Source organism: Equus przewalskii, chromosome 1 (genome assembly GCF_037783145.1).
Source record: "Equus przewalskii isolate Varuska chromosome 1, EquPr2, whole genome shotgun sequence".
Lineage (NCBI taxonomy): Eukaryota > Metazoa > Chordata > Mammalia > Perissodactyla > Equidae > Equus > Equus przewalskii.
In genome coordinates, this window is record NC_091831.1 from 41,595,021 (window position 1) to 41,615,601 (window position 20,581).

Below are 20,581 nucleotides of genomic sequence, written 5' to 3' on the forward strand. Positions count from 1 at the left end.
CTCAGCTAACTACTGCCAGTCCTCCTCTTTTTGCTGAGGAAGCCTGGCTCTGAGCTAACATCCGTGCCCATCTTCCTCTAGTTTATACGTGGGACGCCTACCACAGCATGGCTGCCAAGCAGTGCCATGTCCGCACCCGGGATCCGAACCAGCGAACTCCGGGCCACCTAGAAGCGGAACATGCAAACTTAACCGCTGCGCCACCGGGCCGGCCCCCTATTATTTCCTCTTTTTGTTAGAATACAATCTAAATTCTTAATCATGGAGTATAAGGCTCTCCAACTGTATTGCCTTCAACTCTCCTCTCTAGTCTGTTCTAGCTGCATTACTGGCTTTGCTTCTGTTCCTCTTACATATCAAGCTGTTCTCCTTTTGGGATCTTTGCACTTACTCTTCTTTCTTTCTCTGGAATAATCTTCCTCCAGGTCTGACTATCATGGCTGACTCCTTTCCTTCAAGTCTCAGATCAAATTTTACTTTCCTCGTGGCGTATTTTCTTAAATATGCCAAGCTAGACTAGCCACCTCGACACACAGCTTTCCATTTCCTGGTTTTATTTTCTCATACTCTATTTAAAAGAGTATATATATCTTATATATCCACTTGCTTACTGTGAAGCTAGGAAAGTGTACCTTGATGCTTCCAAGATTTTAAACAGTGACCAGCACATATTTTTGAAGTGGATAAATTAATGAATTTTGTTTCTTTGAACATTTCACAGAACTTAGTTTGACACCTTATATACTATTGATATTAAATGAATATTTCATTAAATTGATTTTCACCAAGGAAAAGCACTAACCTTTTCTATTTCTGGTTTGGAGGTCTTTTGCATATGCTGTATTAGATACACTTGATAGAAGAACAGATACAGGTGCAAAGTGTGATTCACTTTTAATCTGAAAGAGGTAGATCTTACCTAATTTCATAATTATTAAGTTGCTTGATCGCATTCTTGGCTTCCTGTTTATTTGAGAATGTTACAAACGCATATCCTCTATTGTTGCCATTAAAATCCATCATCATCCTCATTTCATAAATTTTACCAATCTACAAGTAATAGAAAAAGAGAAAAGTCTTATTTATACATTTATACTTCCAAGTGAAACATGCACACGCAATGTTTTCTGAAGTCTGTCTTTGCTGTTTTGGCATTTGCATCCCGTGTGGAATGGTTTGCATGTTTTCATGCTGGGTTCAGATCTGTTATCTGACTCATGGGCAAAGTCAAGTTAAATAAAGAAGACGTGTACAAGCAGCTTTTCAGCGTGAGTTAACAGAATATGTTTTGGACAGAGCAAGTGACCTTTCATCACACAATTATCTGTGGATTTATATGTCTTAGAGACCTGAAAATGCATTTGTCATCAGAAGTACAATTTCTTGACAGATTTGTCCTTGCCCTCTATATTGGCCTCTGAAATCTCCAGAGTTTTATCTTTGCTTAGTCATACTCTCTCACTGATGGTTAAAATCCAAGAACAATCATTTGGAACCTTGCTAAACTGGCTTCTTAGCTGTCTTTTCCCCCACCATGATATCAAGATGAACACAGAAGATGTGTTTCAGAGGCAGACCTGGGGAGCCCTGTCATTTTCTCAATCTGTGGCTGAAGGTAAACACTAGTCTTACACAGCTAACCCAGGGCCAGGACCTCCACAGTAGGGGGGCACTCACTCTCTCCTTCTGGCTACAGCTCCTCTGCTTTGCCTACACACTGCTCCCTCCTGCTGCCCTAAATGTTCTCTAGCAATCTAGACTCAGCAATTTATTATTGCTGGCTGCTGTAGGGAGGGTGGCTCATATAGATAGGAGAGGCATGTGTGGGAAAAGAGGGGTCATTAAGCATATGCTATTATCTCAGTGGTAATAGCCTCACCCCAGCCCATTCCACCTCAAAGTATTCAGTGATGGACACCTATTTCTTCTGGGCTCTTTAGGAGAGAGTTCAAGCGTGTTTTGTCCTGGTGTTTCAGGTGTTTCTTGGTGTTCATTCTCAGGTTCAGTGTATAAGTTTCTTACAGGATTAAGTCCTCATAATTTGCACATATGCCAAGTGAGACTGTTTGTATAAAATTAGGAGCAGTTCTGAATCTGAGGCTGAATTATACACACACACACACGACTGATTTTGGCATTTAGGGAAAGAAATAGCTGAATTCTCATTTTTGCTAAACTTTCTAGGAATGTGGTTATTTAAACACCGCTTGGTAAACTATTGAAAGTAAATTTTAATTTTGTCTTCTCCTTTAACTTTGGGTTTGTTAACAATATCATTGGGAATTAACACTGAGGAAATTTATTCCTTAATTATATAACAACTTTTAGAAACCATGTTCTTAATCTTTCAATGCGTTAGGGCAAGCAAGAAATTCAACTTGTAGAAGGAAATTTCGTTCTGGATCAATATGTATAGGCATGCATTTTTTCCATGACACACTTTCTTTTTATGTGAAAATGTTGTGCTTTATAAAACCATATTAAAATGTCAAGTTGGAACAATATCTTATTTTAAAGATTTTTTTTTTTGTTTTTTCCTTTTTCTCCCCAAAGCCCCCCCGGTACATAGTTGTGTATTCTTCGTTGTGGGTCCTTCTAGTTGTGGCATGTGGGACGCTGCCTCAGCGTGGTCTAGATGAGCAGTGCCATGTCCGCGCCCAGGATTTGAACTAACGAAACACTGGGCCGCCTGCAGCAGAGCGCGTGAACTTAACCACTTGGCCACGGGGCCAGCCCCAACAATATCTTATTTTAGACAGGTTGTTGTAGCGATATTTTAGATTGATAAACACATTAAGTTGCCAGTGAGATGGCTATGCCACTGGAAATTTGGGATCAAAATATAAATTTGGAAGTCATCAGCAATAGTAGTTTAAGCTGTCACTAACAGGAGAAGGAACTGAGTCAAAGCAGTGATAATAAGGGGGCAGTCGTTAACAGCTACGGAGGTTTTAACTTTGTCCATGACTGGGGAATGACAATTGGAAAAGAAACCATCATGGACGAAGAAGAATGGAGAGTGAAAGCAAAGTGAAGAAAGCAGTACTTTTCCCTTGAAAGATGAGAAAATTTATATTAAATTTGGACTCACTTTTTCACATAATGGTATAAGTTCATCCTCAAAAAGGTCTCGAGGAAGTTTTCCGATAAAAATTTCACAGCCCCTTTCTGGAGGTGCAGCGTCCCAACCAGGTGGAGGGCCACCATATTTTCTCTGTCCATTTTCCTGTAAATCCAGTGTGGATTGTATGGAGGAGAGAAGAGAACAATACAATCTTCAGTTTGAGTTCTTCGATTATTTTCAAAATCATTTCGTAATAAGGAACATATTTATCATTGACAAGTAATAGTAGTGAACTGGTCAGAGGATAAAAATCAGTCTCTTCTATGTGAATTTTAATACCATGCTCTGTGCTTCAGCGACGTGCTCGAGATAAGAACTGTGAAAACTTGTAAAGTGCTAGAAAAATACAAGGGGCTAATATTATTTTTTGTTGCTGTTCAAATTCACCAATGCCTAATCATCAAAGTATCTCTCCATAATTGAATCCTGGGCTCTGATTTGACATTGGAGTCTAGGTGGTGTGGTGGTAAGGGTTCTGGAGCTGGACTGCTTGGCTCCTTTACTCGCTAGCTGCAGGGCTTGGGCAAATGACAACTTCTCAGAACCTCGGTTTTCCCATATACAAAGTGGGGATAATATCAACTTTTGATTAAAGGAGATAATGCATCAAATATGAATGGCAGAGGTCTTGGCATGTGATACATACTCAATAGTTATTAATTCTCTTCTTGCCTCCCTGGATTTAGGCTATTTCAAGTGCCAAACAAGGCAATGTGAGCCCCTAAATTGAAACAGTATGAAGATTAACATTGGAAGGAGTGGACTGGATGATTTTGAAGGTAGCTCATAAGGGACTTAAATCTATTTTCAAAGCGGACAAGATGGTGAGAGGTGTTTGTTAATGTTGGATCTCTTTGTGGAGAACAATGCTGTTCTCAGTCCAAATAAAATTAGCTTCTATTTTTTTTTCCATGTCCTAACAAACCCTTGGTAAATTCAATGTCCTTTTGGGGAGGAGTAACACTGGTGTTTATCTGCAGTGCTATCTTTATTTTTCAAGAGGTTAAAGACCTAAAAGTAACTTTAGGGGCCCCAAAGTGAAGTACAGGCCTAATCCACCACTGCTGATCTGAAACAGCTCATTTGCTGCAGAAGGGTAAATTTACTCTCCGTTTACACCTAGCCAGAGCTCTTTGTCATTTTACATTATTATGACTTTTGGAGAAAGGAAAACATAAGGCACCAAATATCAGTATTCATTACTAGCTTCTACAACTAATTCTTTAAAAAGCTTTATGCTATAAAATGATACATATTGTTGAAAAAAACATAGTAATACATAAGGCGAAAAGAAAAATTCCCCAATATGTCACCCTACCCATCTGTAGAAGTAGTTACTGTTAATTTGGCCTGCCTTTCCAAATATTTTTTTCTATATATTTTTAAAAGACGTATGTTAGTTGTTTAAAGACATTGTTTTGTATGATAGTTGTTTATTGTTTAAAATCAAAGTAAAGCAGCCTCTAGTTTCACTGTTAAATCTTTACTTATACCAACTTGATTGGTATGTCTAATTTCCATTTATTTTATAGGTGTTAGCACAAAGACTTTATGGATCACAGAACTTAAATGATATCTGTGATTGTGATCACTTTTTTATTCCTAATAATTTACATCATGTTGCTTTAAATTAAAAAAAAAGATGTCAAATGGGTGTTCTACCTTCCCTTGATTACTTTTTGCTTCAAACAACTGGGTGCTTTTTATTTTACTAAATATTTGCCTCAAGAGTTCCTGTATATTTTTTCCCTCTTTTATATTCTTGAGGATATCCAGCAGCAAAACTTTGGTATTGCTGAGAAATCTGAGAAATGAAATGTTTTTCACTTATAGAAAAAAACAAGAATTCAGTGAGCTATATATCTCAACCAAGAATTTCCTAAAAAAATATGAATTTTTTATTTTCAGAGACATATTAAAAGTTTTACTTATTTCCTTATTTTTTAAGAGATACCTAAAGTACTTACTATGTGTCAGATACTGCTCTAATCCTCAAACAATGTCATGGGTTAAGGACTATTACTATTCCCATTTTACAGAAGATACTGAAACCCAGAGAAATTAAGTGATTTGCTGAGGTTAAGTGGTTGGGAAGTGGAGAAGTCAAGATGTGAACACAGGCAGTCCGGTGTCAGAGTCCATCAGCTTGATCCCAACATTTCACCTTCTTATATGGACGCCTAATTGCTTATAACAGGTCCATACATTTAAATACTTTCTTATGAAAAAATCTATCATGACATTAAATTGCAAACTCTCTGCTACATTTAAAATCCTTTCCAATTTCCAATCATTTTATTACACACATTTTTTGGGAGAACATAAATCTGTTGCTTACAGAGAGGCATATTCTATTGCCAAACTACAATCTACCTCCTTGGGCCAACTCTCACCATTTGTTGATGATGATCTCTCTGAGGCCATTTCTCAATATCTTAAATGTCCAGAGCTATACTATTCAATGGATTATTGGGATAAATTCAGTATAAATTTGACAGTATTTTCACTCTTTAGGTTGAGGAAACTAAACTTTTATCCCCTAATAGCAAAGTGGCTGTTCTAGAATTTCTAATTTGACAAGCTTTGTCTGACAGTTTGAAAATAAATAGGCAACCAGCAGGCTGACCTTTTTTATTTTCCCTTCAACTTTCTTTCTATAAAGGCTAAAAATGTCACCAAGATATTTTGTGCATGTCATGTGTATAGGAGGATTCATCTGCTTATGAACCAAAATGATTGGGCAGGAAAGCTTGTTAATTGCCTTTCTGTGGGTTTCTATAAACACTTGACATAAATTCCCCAAGGATGTTTTCTGGGATCACAAAGAGTCTGACTAGTTCAGAGATGCCACGATATTCATGGGCTAGGGGAGATTTGCTCTCTGAACCGCCCACTGGGCTTGGAATGCACCAGTGGTAGAAGTCCAGGCCAATTTTAAGACAGGCACTGGGCGTTAGTCATGGGGTTAGAATAGCTGTTCACTGCTCAGAAAGGACAGTTAGGAGCTGGATTGCTGGTATTTTAAACACTATTTTTAGAGTTGAGGAGTTTAAAATAGTTAAAGCCCAGCTGTAACTGCTCTTTCCCGTCCTGGCTGATGTCCTTCTCATGGGATGCATTCCCCCCAGCAGCACAAATGTATTAATAGTTTAGAGAGAAAGAATACTCGTTTTTGTTGTCCATGAGAGAATGTTCATTAAACTCTGGGAACTTTCATTTTTCTAAGCGAATACTTGGAAACCGTTTACTCTCTGTAGTCAACATGAATAGGTGCAAACCTTCAACTATGTAAATTAAAAATTGAGGACCTAATTCTAACTATAAACTCAGTGGCTTTAATTTAAATATTGGACTGAACCTACCAGTAAATCAGTTTATGCCTCAAGAGTATTTGGGAGTTCCTTCTGTCCAGATATTTTAAGCCTTTCATGATGGAACCATAGAGTCTTTAGGAAATTATGTATACCATCTTCTTGATCTTGGACAAAACCACTCAACCTTTAATAAAAGATTCTAAGCAATAAATCCTAGCTTAAAGGTCAAATGGACTGAGCTTATTTCGGCCACCTGACATCTGATCTTTTTATACATCTGGGGAATCTGAGCAAAACTGCCTTTTCCTACAGGAGTTAAAAATGCCAGATACTTGCTTTTCCAGCTTCCCTTGCAGCTGAGACAGTCATAGTTACAATAAAGTAAAATTGAATTCTGGCACAGAAATTGTGATGGTGCAAACTTTAGTGCTGAGCACTCCATGATGCTGGATGCATTTTCTTATCTTTCCAGATTTGTGATGTGGTTTTGGGTTTCATTCCTAAAAGCTTAATCTTAAAATCTTCTCAAATCCAAAGTTTCTGTAAACCACTACCTTTTTAATAAACTTCTTTTCTGCTTAATCAGCCAGAGTTGACACTCTTACTTGCGCATGATAGTAACAGCAGCAAAAACAACAGCTACAACAGCTAACCCTAACTGAGTCAGGCACTCTGCTAAGTGCTTTACATGCATGCACTCATTTAATCTTCTCAACAAAGCTATGAGGATGAGACTATTACTTTCATTTTATAGATGAGAAACCCACGGTGCAGAATGTGTCTGAAGTCATGCAAGCAGTAAGTGACAAAGACAAAATTTGAGTCCTGAGTCCGTGCTTGTAGTCATGACATTATTTTTCGCTGGTTTTTATATGTTAACCCAATATGCTCATTTTACAGATGAGTAAACTGAGTCCAAAGATATTAAGTGACTTACCTAAAGTCACACTGGTTTAACTTATTGAAGAAAACACTAAACTAAAGGTCCTATGATTCTCAGTCTGTTGAACTTCTTGGCATGTATACCGTTCAACAGTCATGGTGACTTTTCTTCTCAGGCTTACCAGCCTCATAATTCTGCATGTTGTGTGTTATACCTACTTTCTTGTTCATCTTCACCAAACATGGAGACCAGATGGTTTGTTTTCTCTCTAAGTGAGCCCATTCTTAAACCAGAAGGACATTAATTAGTGAACCCTCATTCAGTCTATTTTTTTTCTTCCTGAGTAGTAATTTCAATTCCTTTAATGGTTCTTTGGAAATTTTCTATTCTAAATCTGTAATCATCTTTGTGGCTCTCTTTGGTCCTTTGTTTTTTCTCGCCAGGCGGGAAGAAATTGTGTACATTCCCTTACTAAACTTCTTTCAGATGGCCTCCTACTCATTTCCAATTGACTAGGTTTGTATTTATTTCTGCTCCTGTTCTCTAGGTGCTGGACAAATTTACCCTTGCTTGGTGGCATTTCTAGCCTTCACAAGCACACCAGTCACCAGGGCCATACCCAGAACAGTGGTTTTATGCCCAAACCCCTGTGGATTTCTCTCACAGTTGATGCTGATACATCAAGAACATCTCTCTGGACTGTGTCTATTACAGTTCAGGAGTTAATACCATATTTGCCCAGTTATTGATTTGTGAGATTGAATAAAAGTATTTATTAGACATTATTTTTATTACTGTCCACCTATGTACCACTTATATATCGCATAAGGAGAGGGATACATATCTCAAATCTAAAGGGCTTTAAATAAGATGCACGAAAAGGATCCTCTTAGATGTGATTGTACCTTTGGTTTGTTTATGACATTTGTGTTGCCTGAGGACAACAGACAGTGCTTTAGGAAGAATTCATTTTGTTAATTCTATATAAAAGATAATAATCTGTGTTCTATATAGTTTGTTCACCTTCACGTCTCTTTAAGATCAGTGACTTCATGTCAGTAAAGTCTATTTTAGGCTGATAATTTTTAGAAAGTAGAATTTGATTTATATACTGTGGAAGTTGGCATTACCCTTATTAGCTATATTTTTTTTACAATCCTTACGAGGCATATGCCATATGAATGCCAAGTATTTTCTAAAAAGAGAGCAATAGCAATTGTGATATAAAGACTGAATAAATGGGATGTTGAAATTTGTAGAACTGTGGAACTGCAGTTAGAAACGAAGAGAGAAAAAGCTAGAGCACGACCATAATATGCAGATATAAATACAGCTTTATCACCATACAGTCCGGGGTTTCTGACAATGTGCTGTGCGAGATGATATTAGGTACTTTATAGGCCAATGTTTTATTTTAAGTTTATGCATTTTATTGTACATTAGAAAAAATATAACTTTTACAAATGCAAAACCTGTGGATTTTCCACTTACCTAAGTGAGAAAGAATTTACTTTTAAAATTAACTTGCATAGAAATAGTGAGTTGATTTAATGAATTCTAAATAAATAATATTATTGGTGGCATGCATTTATGGCAAAAATCATGAAGAAAGATAGCTTTTGGCTCTTGAAAATTTGTTTCACTCTCCACAAAGCCCTCACACTTGATCTTAAAAAAATGTATAGTATAGTTCTTCCATGAAACTGACTTTTAGCAAGTTATGAATCATGTTTCTGTTTTACTTTGGAAGGCTATTGCCTAGGAAAATATTCCTAATTTAATTTCAAGTTATTAGTTGGCTTTTTATGGAGGCAGAACTAATTTCTGTTATCAAATGATATTTTAATAATGTCACCTTTTAAGATTTTCCTTTTACTTTTAAGGATTATATGTGGCAAACCACTGTTTAAGAATTCAGCATCTCAATATTTAGAGTATTTAAAAGCAAACAAGCTTTTAGAATAACTTGTATTTTGTAACCCTTTTGAAAAATGTTTTTGGTGAATTCATGGGAATATTAAATTAAAGAATACCCTTACGCAAAATTAGAAATCAAAAAATATTTTTCTTTGAGTATGTATGTTTGTTTCTGCATAAAAGAACAAGTAAAACGCCAAGTCATTTCTAAGACGCTCTGTTCACATTTTGCAACAAAGTGACACAGGATAATGGACAGCAAAGCAGAGATTTACTTTTTATGAGACAAGGATTTGCTGTGTTCATGCTCACTCTGGCTCTAGGCGTGTGTCGTGACAAAGTGCTCCAGTCTACAAGAACCTCTAAATTCCATCCACGAAATAACTAGGTGAAAGCTTTGGTGACTCTTTTACCCATTTTGGGCTTTTATCCTTTTGGAATGTAATTTATTCAATAGACCCATCAACTTTTTATTTACTTATAGATACAATTTGCCTTTGTGAATTGACTAATATTATTGCAGTTGACGATCCGATTAAATTATATAAAGCTGTCCAAGCGTGATCAAAGACATTTGTCCATGTGTAGGTAAAGAACATTTAGTTTGAGTAATTGCTCTCCTGTTCTTCCCTAGTTCAACACATGCCAAGGTGAATTCCATCAAATGCATTTGTTTTTAAGTGAGAAACATAAATTTTATACAGTGAGAAATTTTATATAGTCATTATTCTCCTTGCCAGACTCCTATGAATTTTAATTTCTGACAAACTGAGAGACTTGGGAAGGCACTAAATCTATCTTGACTAAATTCTTCATGTATAAAGAATATGACTAGGTGATTGCAAAGATCTTGTGAGGGTGTTAGGATGCTTGTGAAAGAGAGGCTGACTTTGACACCGTATTTAAATGTGGAAAAATGTTCCCAGCGTGCATAGATGCACCTCATAATGATAAGCTTTTAGATTCTGAAGATAAGGAGTCATTTATTTTTGGTTGCTGATCAGGATTAAACAAACAGGCAACGATCTAAAAAATGCTGAAGTTGCCTACAAGTAAAGTCCAAAGTCCAAAGGAGCTGCTCATTCTTCTGTGTATTTGAATCACGAAGTTCACATCAATTTTTAAGCTGAGAAAATGGAAAACTTCATGTGTTTCTAGTTTAAGGGAAAGCACTCTAAAACATAATTTGCAAAGATTTTGAACCTTATATTGGAGATCTCATAAATAACCAACTCTCCATTAGGCTATTTGAGGAGAAATTCATTGCTGTTTGAAAATAACTTCTGGTTTGCATTTCTATTTCCTGGGATGCTGAAGTTCCCATCATATGTCAGGCACACACTTTTTCCGCATAAGGAGCCACAGAACTGTTCCTTCATTTGGAGTCTTCCACACCATGCTATGGCATTTCTGGCTAATAGAAGCAAAGCTTCTTATTAGCTTTCAAATAAAGTTGGCCTGTGGGTGGCTGGGGTGATAAGCTTAGGGAAACGCATGCCTATGACGATCTGCTGGTCCCATCCTGTTCTCACGGTTCGTGCTACCTATTTAAAGAGTTAGTATTCGTGCACTTCGTGATGGACATAAGTCCTGGGATAGCAGGAACGTGAGCAGGTGGTGAGAATAGGCAATGGAAGAAAAAGTAGGACCCAGGAGCTATATTTTACCATGAAGTCAAATTCCTATTTCTGTCTCTAGGGTTTTTGTGTGGTGATTGGAAAAGAATGTCAATGTCACAGTATTCTTCCATCTACTTCTCGCTGAGCTTGTCAAGATGAAGCCAATTGTAAACACTGAGAGCCTCAGTTACTTATTTTTATTGCATTATTTGTAGAAAAAAATTTGCAATTTGAGAAGTAGCCAAGTAAAATTACTAAAGTACATTATCCCAAATGAGAGAGAGAGGGGAGTTAACTTAATTTGGGGCACCCTTAGAAGAGGGAATTGTCCTAATCAGATTTATGTTGATCTAGCAACATCCTCTGTACCTTATAGCTTGTACATATTTGTTGAGGAATTGAACAAATTAGAATTAAAATATGTGGTTGCATTGAAACTCTATGTAAGAGAACATGCATAGAAGGCAAAGTTTGAGGGGTGGGAATTAAAGACTGTTTTGTTCCTAGTTTGAGGGAATTGTTCCCAGGAAACCAGGCTGATGGCTGATTAAAAGAGGAAGAGAAGGATTATTTCTCTTATCTGCTGTAATTTTGCTGGATCTTTGAAATTAAGATACACTTATGTATTCATTGCTCAAATGCGTTGTGCATTGTACAAGTATTTTGGTTAAGTAGCGATAGGGAATTTTCTTTTAAACCTGTGGATTAGTTTCTAACATACAGTACTAGATAAAGGATTAGAGTTCAAGTCAGCAAACTTTTTCTGTAAAAGGTCAGGTAGTTGATATTTTAGGCTTTTTAAAAAACAGCCCTTTAAAAATGTGAAAATCATTCATAGCCTGCAATCATGACAAAAAACAGGCTGTAGGCACATTTGAGTCATGGGTCTTGGTTTGCTGACCTCTGGCTGATGACTCTCCTGAACTGTGTAACTCTGGGGCTTGTTTTCTAACTGCAAAATGAAAGCGTTGGACTATATTGGTATTAAATTTAAGCATATAAAGAATTAGAAAGAAGCCTAATGAACCCTGGCACCTATCATTCAGCTTTAATAATGAAGTCTTCTCCATGAAATTTTCTCAATTTTTCTCTTCTAACTGAATGCTTCTTATAATTTTTTCCACTTTATGAGATTTTTCCTTATATAAAAATAATCCATGTTCATTATAGGAAATTTGGAAGCTAAAGAAGAGCATCAAGCAAGAAAAAAATGACCCTAATCAGAGATTGCATTTTATTATTTTCCAATATTTTTTATTGTGTGTGAATAATTTCTTATTATTCACATGCAAGATATACAGTTTTGCATTCTGATTTTCAACTAAATATTAAAATTTGGACATTTCTCCATGCGTTTCTTTGAAATTATAGTTTTACACTACTACATAGTTTGGAAATACGAGTGATCATATTTTATGTGGCCAGTAATATTTTATTGGGCATTTAGGATATGTTTAATTTTTAAACATTATAAATTCCACTGTGATGAATGTCCTTACGTGTAAATACTTGTCCTCACAGTTTTAAGTCTCTCTACAGAAAGGTAGCAAGCACAGCTATACCTCTCGTTTAATGCAGTCTTACGTTGTCATTTTTAGTTTTGGATAAATTAATGTCCATCGCAACTACTTTATACGTGTTTTAGGTCAGCTGCTATGTCTTCTGCCTCTATAATGCCAAGGTCTAACACTAGCGCATTGTGTTCAAGAACAGGACTAAGGAAACAAACAGAAAAACTAAAAAAACTTCTTTATGTTTACGAAGGGCAACTATTGGATTAAGAAAGCAATGGGACTATTATACCTCATTAATATTTATTGTGTTGTAGAGATTTTTAGAACATAGAGTAATTGGGCAAACAGTACTAGTACACACCATATTTTAAGTCATTTAAAAATAATGTGTGATAAGTATCTTGAATGTACTTTTAAAAAATATTCAGACTACTTGAGGGCGATCTTTATTAAATATATTTTTAGCTTTAGTGGTAGTAGAAGTAAAATTGATGCAAACTACCCCACGTTGGTTGGAAAGTTTTCTGAAAATGCTCATCTATGAAAATGTATTTTCCTGGTTTTAAGGAGAAAATTCCAGATGCATCACGTCACAGAGTTTATGACCAACATCATTAATGCATTCTTGAGGAAAAGATCATCATCATGTGATATTTTTCTTTGACTCTCAAAGAAATATATGCTAGTTTTAGAAAATCTGGGAATTACAGTTAAGAGTGAAAAAGTAGGGGAAAAAAGCACCACATATAATTCCATTGCCGGGAGACAAAGACTGTTCACAAGTCAACATTGTAACATACTTACTTTCAAAATATCTATGTGGAAATATAGTTGAAAGTTTAACATTACATGATTTTTATCAATAATATTTATTGAATGTCTATCATATGCAGGGTACTGCATTGTTTCTTTTATTCTCTGAATTACTTTAATAAAATTTTCAGCTATCAATATCAAAGATATCCAATTATAGAAAAATGATATCATAGAGTAGATTTTGAAACCCTCACAAGCATGTATTCTTGCATCAGTTGCGATATAAACGACTGGCTCACGTTATTAAGTAACCTGCAAAATTCTACTTTTGATAACTTTATTTGTCCTGCTGCTGATAAGAGAGCACAAATTAGTGGCCCTCTGCTTTTTGAATTCTTGTTTTACAAGTGTTTAACATTTAATATCAAAGACTGCAGAGATATAACAAAAGTAAAACCATCAAACCCTAACTTAGCAATCACCTTAAAATTTTAAATTATCATGTTATGGGGATGCTCCTTGAATTGTATTAAGATGTTTCTTTAGCTTCCTTTTTATAGAGAGATTTTTTTAAAAAACTAAACCTGATGTTGTCCTCTTTTTTTGATAATAATATTTTCTCTAATCTAGAATAGAAGACTGAGGTATTGAGAATGTTAAAGAATTTTCCCTAAGTTGTTGCAAAGAGTTGGAAGCTGTGTCTCAATACATATTTGTCTTTTCGGACTAATGCTGACCAATGACTAGATTGAGCAAATTCTAGAATCCTAAAATCATGACTAATAGAGTGGGGATAAGATCTAGTCAATTTTCTGGATATAAAGACTGAGAGCAGTTAAGGGATTTGTTCAAGATCATACAACTTGAATTGGTAGACGTTGGGTTAAGTTACACGTCACTGATTTGAAGTCTTGGGTGCTTTTCTGTACTTTGCAGCCAAAATGGGGAAGGATTTTCCAGTTCATTCAAAATGATTGAATCAAGTCTTGTATGTATTTACATCTCGATTAGTGGCTTTAGATCTAGATAACTAGGTTTTAGAATAGGTTTCTACATTATTGGAGAATTTCTGATCCAATAGTCATTTTGTTAACAAATAAATATTATTTAAAGTAAATCATGTTACAATGTTCAGGCTCAATAAAATAGTTTTTTATGCCCTGGCATGCTAATCTCTAAAATTGGCATCTTAGAGATAACGTCATAACCACGCTTAGTTCTGGAAATCATGCTATAAATTTTGCCTAATAGCAGTGGAATTATAGTTTATAAATCTTGGGCAGGATATTTAACCTCCTTGTGCCTTGTTTTCTTTATCTGGAAATTGGGGATGATCATTGTAGCTACCTCATAGTGTTATTGTGAGGATTAAATGAATTAATATATACAATGCATTAAGATATAAGTGCCCAATAAATGTTTACTATTGTTTTGTTATTATTGTCATTGTTATGAACTTATGATCTAAATCATCATTATTAACATTTTCTGAATATAAGTGAATATGTAAGTTCAAAGTAATATGCAGATTGACCATATCTTTTTAGGGATATTTTATTTGAAAACATTTTAAATTGTAGAGGTAAAATAGCCCTTTTGGGCTTTTTTTTCTCTATAATGCAAATATTTTTAAATCATAGCATTAAGTTTGTAAAATTATCTCCACTGCCATTTGAGTCTTTTTAAAAAATATTATTTGCAAACTTTTTACATAGCTTTAATAATAACATGCTATAATTTTTTGTCCTGAAGAATTTTTTAAATGATTACGTAATTACTGAACACTATTTCATTTGCACCAGGATTTTAAGATGGATGAGATTATTTTAGCCACCGGTTTGGATATGAAACCAAGTCACTGGACCACCAAGCAGGACAAGGAGGTAGCAGGAAATTAATTGTTTTATGTTCTTGACTTGAACACCCCTTCTCACTTCCCATCCCTGAGTTTAGAAAAGAGATTGGAGAGTTTCAGAGGATTTTTTGGAGTTCACGCAGGATATTTGGAGACCATTACTGGGGTGTTGTGAATCCTAGTTCCTCCTAAGTGGAAGGATTTGGGAGGTGCCTCTCAGTTTATATAAAGCGGGGGAGAGGAGTAGTAAGGAAAGCATTCAGAGAGTTTGATGTGCATTCCCTGTGTTTGGGAAGCCACTAGGCTGGTGGGTCCACAGCACTCCTGAAATATCTAATGGTGAGCGATGGTTTGGCATGCTGCTTTGATGTTGGTCAGAAGGAAAGGTGAGTCGGAGAATTGGTGTCTCAGGGAACTAGAGTCTGACCATGTGTAGGAATCAGGGGTTATTGTCCATCTTCTCCAAGAGGGCTACTTGGAGTGTCAAAAAGAGTTCCGCATGAGGAGACTGAGGCCCAGAGAAGCGGCCAGCCAGAGGAGAGTGTAGCCAGGTGAGAGATACCCAGCAATAGAATTAAGGATGTCTCTGACGATCCTACAAAGTATCCCATGAGCTTTATATACCTGCCTGGCCCAGAGAGCCCAATGCCAGTATCAGTCAAGTAAAAACTTCCCTGTGCCTTTATTCCTCCCTTCTGGTTCCACTCTGAGACAGTAATTATAGTTGGCAAACTGGCATATGAAACTATGCTTCTGAAGAATCACCCTCCACCCTGACATCCTTGGGGAAGGAAAATAGCTAAAACTTTGAAAGAATTTGAGTTTTTATTATACGGGACTAGACATATTAATTATTTAGTGGAGGATCTTTTATTTTCTGAAAGTTACCAGAAACATCATGAGACTTGCCGTGAATTTCATCTGGGGGAAAACGAAGAACCAGTGTCCAGACGAAAATTAAATGAAAAATTTATATTGTTGTAGGATTATTTCTCATAAAGTTCTGCTTGTTGAAAGTAATGATTACCTATTCATAGTTTACTTAATAATTTCCTTACTTTTATACATTTAGGTTTGTGATATTGAGATATTATAAATAATGTCAAACTAGACATGTTTATATATATTAATATATTTCTATCATTATATTTTGGACTATTAGAGATTTTTTTCCAGAAGGCGGACAACTTTATATATATAAATATTGACAAATTGCTTTTCAAAAGAGTTTAAGTGCCTTCCACTCCCACTGTCTTTGTGTGAATGTTTCAGATACTAAGAAGTTAAAAAGAAAAAAAAACTGATTGAAAGACGCTTTTGATTTTTTATAACATTTATGAAAGTGTTGATTACAAAAGGAAAGGAAAACCTCTTTTCAGCTAACTGTACCTGAGCAGATGTCAAAAAATGTTATTATTCTAAGTGACTCTGTTCACACACTGCATAGAATTTTCTCTATGGATTATAAAATTGCCCTTCATGGGGTAAAGAGCTGCATAAAAATTTTTCAGTCAGTCATTTATTTTGAAGCATATTAAATTTGGAGGTGAAAAAATTTAAAAGTTTATTAATGATCGTAGAATAGTTTGACTTTTAAGTATTAAAAAACTAACAATATTTTAGTGTGTCCCTTGACTTAAATTAAACTTTAAAAAAATCTACCATGAAATAATAGTTTCTGAAATCTTAAAAAAGCCTAAATAAATACTCTTCACTAGATTGAAAAATTAGAAATAACTTTGAGCATTATGTTATCTCTAACAAAGCATGCCATGACTTATAAGATTAGTCGAAAACTAAATGTAGTACATTTTGAAACAATCTGACAAAGAAACAGGTAATAAAAGAACACTGTTGCATATTTTATTTTTATCCACATATGACATTTGTATTCATAATAGCACACAGATTTGGGTAAGTTGGAAGAGTACGTGGGTGAAAGACAATAGCTGAGAATTAAAATACTTTGCCTTACTGTAAAAAGAGCGACATTATTTCTTCAAATAAGATAATTTATATGTCTAATACAAATTTGCTTTTTAATGTATCATAAGCTTTCTTTTTTTTTTTTTTTTTTTTTTTTTTAAAGATTTTATTTTTTCCTTTTTCTCCCCAAAGCCCCCCCGGTACATAGTTGTATATTCTTCGTTGTGGGTCCTTCTAGTTGTGGTATGTGGGACGCTGCCTCAGCGTGGTTTGATGAGCAGTGTCATGTCCGCGCCCAGGATTCGAACCAACGAAACACTGGGCCGCCTGCAGCGGAGCGCGCGAACTTAACCACTCGGCCACGGGGCCAGCCCCGTATCATAAGCTTTCTAAAGGAGGTTATCATAAAGATAATAATAATATACAAGTAATTCTTAACAAGCAGCATCTATAAATAGACAGTTTTAGGATTTTTTTCTTTCTTCCTTTTCAAAAATACTGAACATGGAGAGAAATTATAAATCCTAAACTGTTGGGTAGGTATTTTGAGAAACATCCTGAAATAGCTAGGCTGACCAAATGGCTGATCCTGTATCTAGAAGTCTTCCTACATCTGTAGTGTCTATCTGGAAACTAAGGCTAGTTCCTGGATAGTTTGTTCTCTGCTGATTCTTGAAAGACTAGCCTGGGTCTACTTCACAGACAGCTTTGGGTAGTAAATTCCAGTTGCCCTTTTGTATACTTAAATGGCCTTTCAAAACTGCAATAGTCTCTATGACTGTGGACACTGATTCTGCTTTCAAATGATGAGTTAAGGTTGAGTTGACAACCCAGAGTAGAAAGAACGTTACCTGCAGGGTCACCTACAAAACTAAAATGATGCAACTTCCTTTCTCCCTGGAAAGTAACATCCATCTGGAGTTATATGACTGCCTGCTCACATTTTGCATCTTACGGCCATTAATATTCCCACCATTCTGTGAAGCCAGTGGTGGGGCTCAGCAGATGTCAGAAGAAGTTCCTACCTGGACCAAGCTATATCCTGTGCGCTGGACCAGTGCGCGGAGGGCTGCTTCCTTCTGGGTGCCGCTCAATCCATCCCCGGATTTGTGATTTGATTCCATTGAGAGTGATTATCAGCAAAAAATCAGGTTAATTAGGGTTGCTCACTGAAACCAAATTTAAGATAAATTAAGTAAATTACTGCTGCCAGGTCCAAACTTGTGCTTTTCATGAAGGACATCTTTAGGAAACATTCTCTATAAATGAGTCGTTCAGGTTAGAGCAACTAACAGCCACACACAAAAAAGGCCAGTTAATATCCTCATTGCAAAAGAGTTTGTAAAAAATGTACAATTTTAGGTAAAGTCTAGACATCAAAAACGAATAATACCCCTTCTCCAATTAGAACGCAGATCAGTAATTCTCAATTCAATTATCACAGAATGTCACCAAATGCTCAAAAACAAATTGGCTCTTGTCAATTAAAAGAATATTCAAAATGGTCCTTGCAGATGTGGGAAGGGGGCCCTGTTACTAAATCAAATCAGCTAGGATAAAGTATCAAAATCCTGAGAGATTTCATTTAGCTATTCTATGTGTTATCTGAGGCGTTTACCTACTTATTCTCCAAAGATCAGTTTCTAAAACAGAGCGCGCTGGTGTTGGATACACAGAAGTCATCATGCAAACTACTCTGTGTAATAAAAATGTCACATGGGTTTTAACGAAACAAGAACAATGCATCCTTTTGAGTGGTGTTGGAAGGGCCTACTACCACCTGGGTCATATACCCCACGGACCACTCACCACAGGACATGAAGCCCTTTGTAAAAATCTAAGAAATTATGAAAGGGTTACATATGTCCGTGTTTATGTATGTAAATATGAATATGCAATTTCAACATTTTATTATCTATACTTTGTATTTGGGAACGTGATTTGAACCCCATTCTAAACGTGATGGTTGCTCCCATCCACAAGTTCCCCCACAAGGATATGGCCATGCTGAAGTTTCCAGGAACAGTGGTGTGAGGCCCTGGAGTTGCTCCTGTACGTAGGGGTCCTACACTGACCTGCTGGGTGAGAGTGTGAGTGGCTCAATGGAGGTTCTTTGCTGATTCTCTGCTGCTCACTGTGCTCTGCCAACCAAGACGGAGGAAATGTGTTTCATGATGATTTGAACCATGAGCGAATCTAACGTATTTGACTATAGGTCCTTTTAAAAATTTTCTGTGCTGTGCATTGAGATTTTCTATCCTGATTTTGGTTGTAATTTAAAGATTCAGAATGAATGGACCATTAATAATAAAGGAAACTGGGCCAAAAAATTGGGTGACCAAAAAAAAGTGAGACTGAGGTGATCGTTTCAGTAAAAGGCAGCTTCCAAGTATTATTAAAGTAATAGAATAAAAAAAGTCCCCAGGCTAATAGATGAGGATCATTTAGAAAGTAATATTTTCAAAATATTTTAGAAAGCCAAAGGAAAAGAGTATGAGATTCCAGAGAATGTCCATTAGCTGTTACAGGGACAGACCAATTTCATGCTCTGCATAAGCATGGTCATTTTACCCCTGACTTTTCTAATAATTCTTGCTTACTTCTGACCCAGGCCAATTCAGTATCACTCATTCATTCTCTCAAGAAGTATTTAGCTAGCGTTGTCCGTATGCCGGCTCTACCTCCTGCCGCCATTTGGGCATTGTATTCTATGGGCAGTAGGCTAACTCCGTTAAGATGCCAGTGTGTGTGTGTGTGTGTGTACTTTGCAAAAGGCAGTGATTTAAAAAAAATCCTAACTTTGTATTTTGGCTAAGACAAATTAGAAAGTGTCTTTTTGATAGTGGTGATTTGATATAGGTGCAGTAATCCAGGCTGGGACATGTAGCTTTACTGACACACTTATCGTGTAAATCCTCTTCTTATGGATACTACAACATAGGAGTGAAATGAGACCTGCTTTCAGTTTATAATCCTAGTCTGATGGTGAATACAGTCATAGGAATCTCTATGAAGCAATATAAATCCTCATAAAAAAATAAAACAATATAGGCATTTTGAAGATTTACAAAGAAAATGAGCCTTTAAGACAAAGTCTAACTCTTGAATTTTTCCCCAATTTTATTAAACTTGTCTTTTTGTGGGGACACTCTCAGTTCTCCCATAGTGCTGAGTTTAACCTGCACGAGCAGGGAGGCCACAGAGGGACTGAGGTCCAATGAGGTTAGTCATGTGTGTCTTACAGATGTTTAAAAGCAAAGTCTATTGTCCTTGCCAAGTTGTAGATTTGCTCTTTGCGGAACTTCATCTTTTCCATCAAAAGTTTATTTACAAAATCTACCTTTAGTTTTGGTTAATAATTAGTAAAGGTGATGAAAGATATTTTGACATTAGAAAGGTCTTTTGGTCACTTAGAGGTTCACTCTGAAATTATTGAGAAAATCTATATAACGTGTCGATATAGTGTCAAGTCATTGGAAATCAGGACATGGAAATAAACTTGAGAATTTGCCACAAGAGACACTTCATCTTCTAGGTTTATTTCTCAAAAACAACCCCCTCTTCCAATGTTGACCTAATCTAAGAGGTGAACTTGAATCCCAGATAAATATTTTTTTAGGCAAGTCAAACTTTTGTTAAAAAAAAAGCTGGTCAATTTGAAAGAGAGGTTTTG

At 36.0% G+C, this 20,581-nt stretch overlaps 1 protein-coding gene across 4 annotated transcripts in view; it reads right to left on the reverse strand.

Moving 5' to 3' along the window:
* The window catches only part of A1CF (APOBEC1 complementation factor), an 81,838-nt gene that overhangs the window by 37,666 nt on the left and 23,591 nt on the right, over positions 1-20,581 (reverse strand). For 2 of the 4 annotated variants that reach the window (XM_008518424.2, XM_008518423.2), the window contains exons 2-4: positions 17,934-18,077; positions 3,092-3,226; positions 920-1,050 (exon numbers count right to left, since the gene is read on the reverse strand). In XM_008518424.2, the coding sequence (XP_008516646.1) occupies positions 920-1,050; positions 3,092-3,226; positions 17,934-18,032 (365 nt within the window). In that variant the 5' untranslated portion in view covers positions 18,033-18,077. The remainder of the gene's footprint in view (positions 1-919; positions 1,051-3,091; positions 3,227-17,933; positions 18,078-20,581) is intronic. The other 2 variants (XM_070562408.1, XM_008518425.2) reach the window with 1 other exon arrangement.